A 1108-nucleotide genomic window follows, 5' to 3' on the forward strand; every position below is an offset into this window, starting at 1 on the left:
TTAGTAAATATTGTTTATCTTTCTCTTCTTGGAGTAACTTAGTAACCTAACAGGTTAGTAGATTATATCTTTTTTTTTTTTTTTTTTTTGAGATGGAGTCTCGCTCTGTCGCCCAGGCTGGAGTACAGTGACACAATCTCAGCTTACTGCAAGCTCCGCCTCCCAGGTTCACGCCAATTTCCTGCCTCAGCCCCCAGAGTAGCTGGGACTACAGGTGCTCGCCACCACACCCGGCTAATTTTTTTTTTTTTTTTAACAACTGGTAATCAATTTATTAAAATAGTTGACTTAAGCATCTGCAATGGTGACTTCCACCTCAACTCCTGGCTCAATACTGATGGAAGTAATCTGCTTAACAATCTCAGAAGGACTGTGCAAGTCAATGAGTCGCTTGTGGATTCTCATCTGGAAACGATCCCATGTCTTAGAACCTTCACCACAGGGAGTTTTTCTTGTAGTGATTCTCAAAGTCTTGGTAGGCATTCGAACTGGTCCTTTCACTTTCAGGTTCTTTTCCTTCGCGCCTCTGATCAAGTCAGCACACACCTTTTCCAGGGATTTAACGTTGCGGCTCGTTAGGGTGATTCGAATTCGGTGAATTGCCCCCTCCGGCTCCACGGGTGTTTTTCCGGTATCCTTAAAAGCCATGGCTGCTGCGCGGCTTCCTGACCGACTTGTTCCTCGGGGAGAGCAAACAGCGGTGAGTCAGGAGCTGGAGCGTGCGAACCAAAGATCCGCAAGTCCTACGACCGCGTCTTCCTCGAAAAGCCTAATTTTTTTTGGTATTTTTTTAGTAGAGATGGGGTTTTACCATGTTAGTCAGGATGGTTTCGATTTCCTGAACTCGTGATCCGCCCACCTTGGCCTTCTAAAGTGCTGGGATTACAAGCGTGAGCCACCGCGACCAGCCTATTTTATTTTTATTTATATATTTTTCTGAGGCAGCATCTCTGTCACTTAGGCTGGAGTGCAGTGGTATGATCATAGCTCATTGCAGCCTTGAACTCCTGGGCTTAAGCAGTCCTCCTGCCTTAAGACTATAAGTGCATGCCATCATGCCTGGTTAATTTCTAAGTTTTTTTGGTAGGGATGGGTTTTGCTATGTTGC

General features: G+C 45.4%; 1 protein-coding gene across 1 annotated transcript; it reads right to left on the reverse strand.

The window, feature by feature from the left end:
- Positions 1–238: 238 nt before the first annotated feature.
- LOC117086789 (40S ribosomal protein S20-like) lies at positions 239–764 on the reverse strand. The gene has a single exon (XM_033216364.1). The coding sequence runs from the start codon at positions 646–648 to the stop codon at positions 289–291; it is 360 nt and encodes a 119-aa protein (XP_033072255.1). The 5' UTR covers positions 649–764; the 3' UTR covers positions 239–288.
- Positions 765–1108: the final 344 nt, after the last annotated feature.

This window comes from Trachypithecus francoisi, unplaced genomic scaffold (assembly GCF_009764315.1).
Source record: "Trachypithecus francoisi isolate TF-2019V2 unplaced genomic scaffold, Tfra_2.0 Lachesis_group10, whole genome shotgun sequence".
NCBI lineage: Eukaryota > Metazoa > Chordata > Mammalia > Primates > Cercopithecidae > Trachypithecus > Trachypithecus francoisi.

Excerpts from the sequence above, each read along its gene's own strand:
- LOC117086789 (XM_033216364.1), bottom strand. The coding sequence starts at position 648 with ATGGCTTTTAAGGATACCGGAAAAACACCCGTGGAGCCGGAGGGGGCA.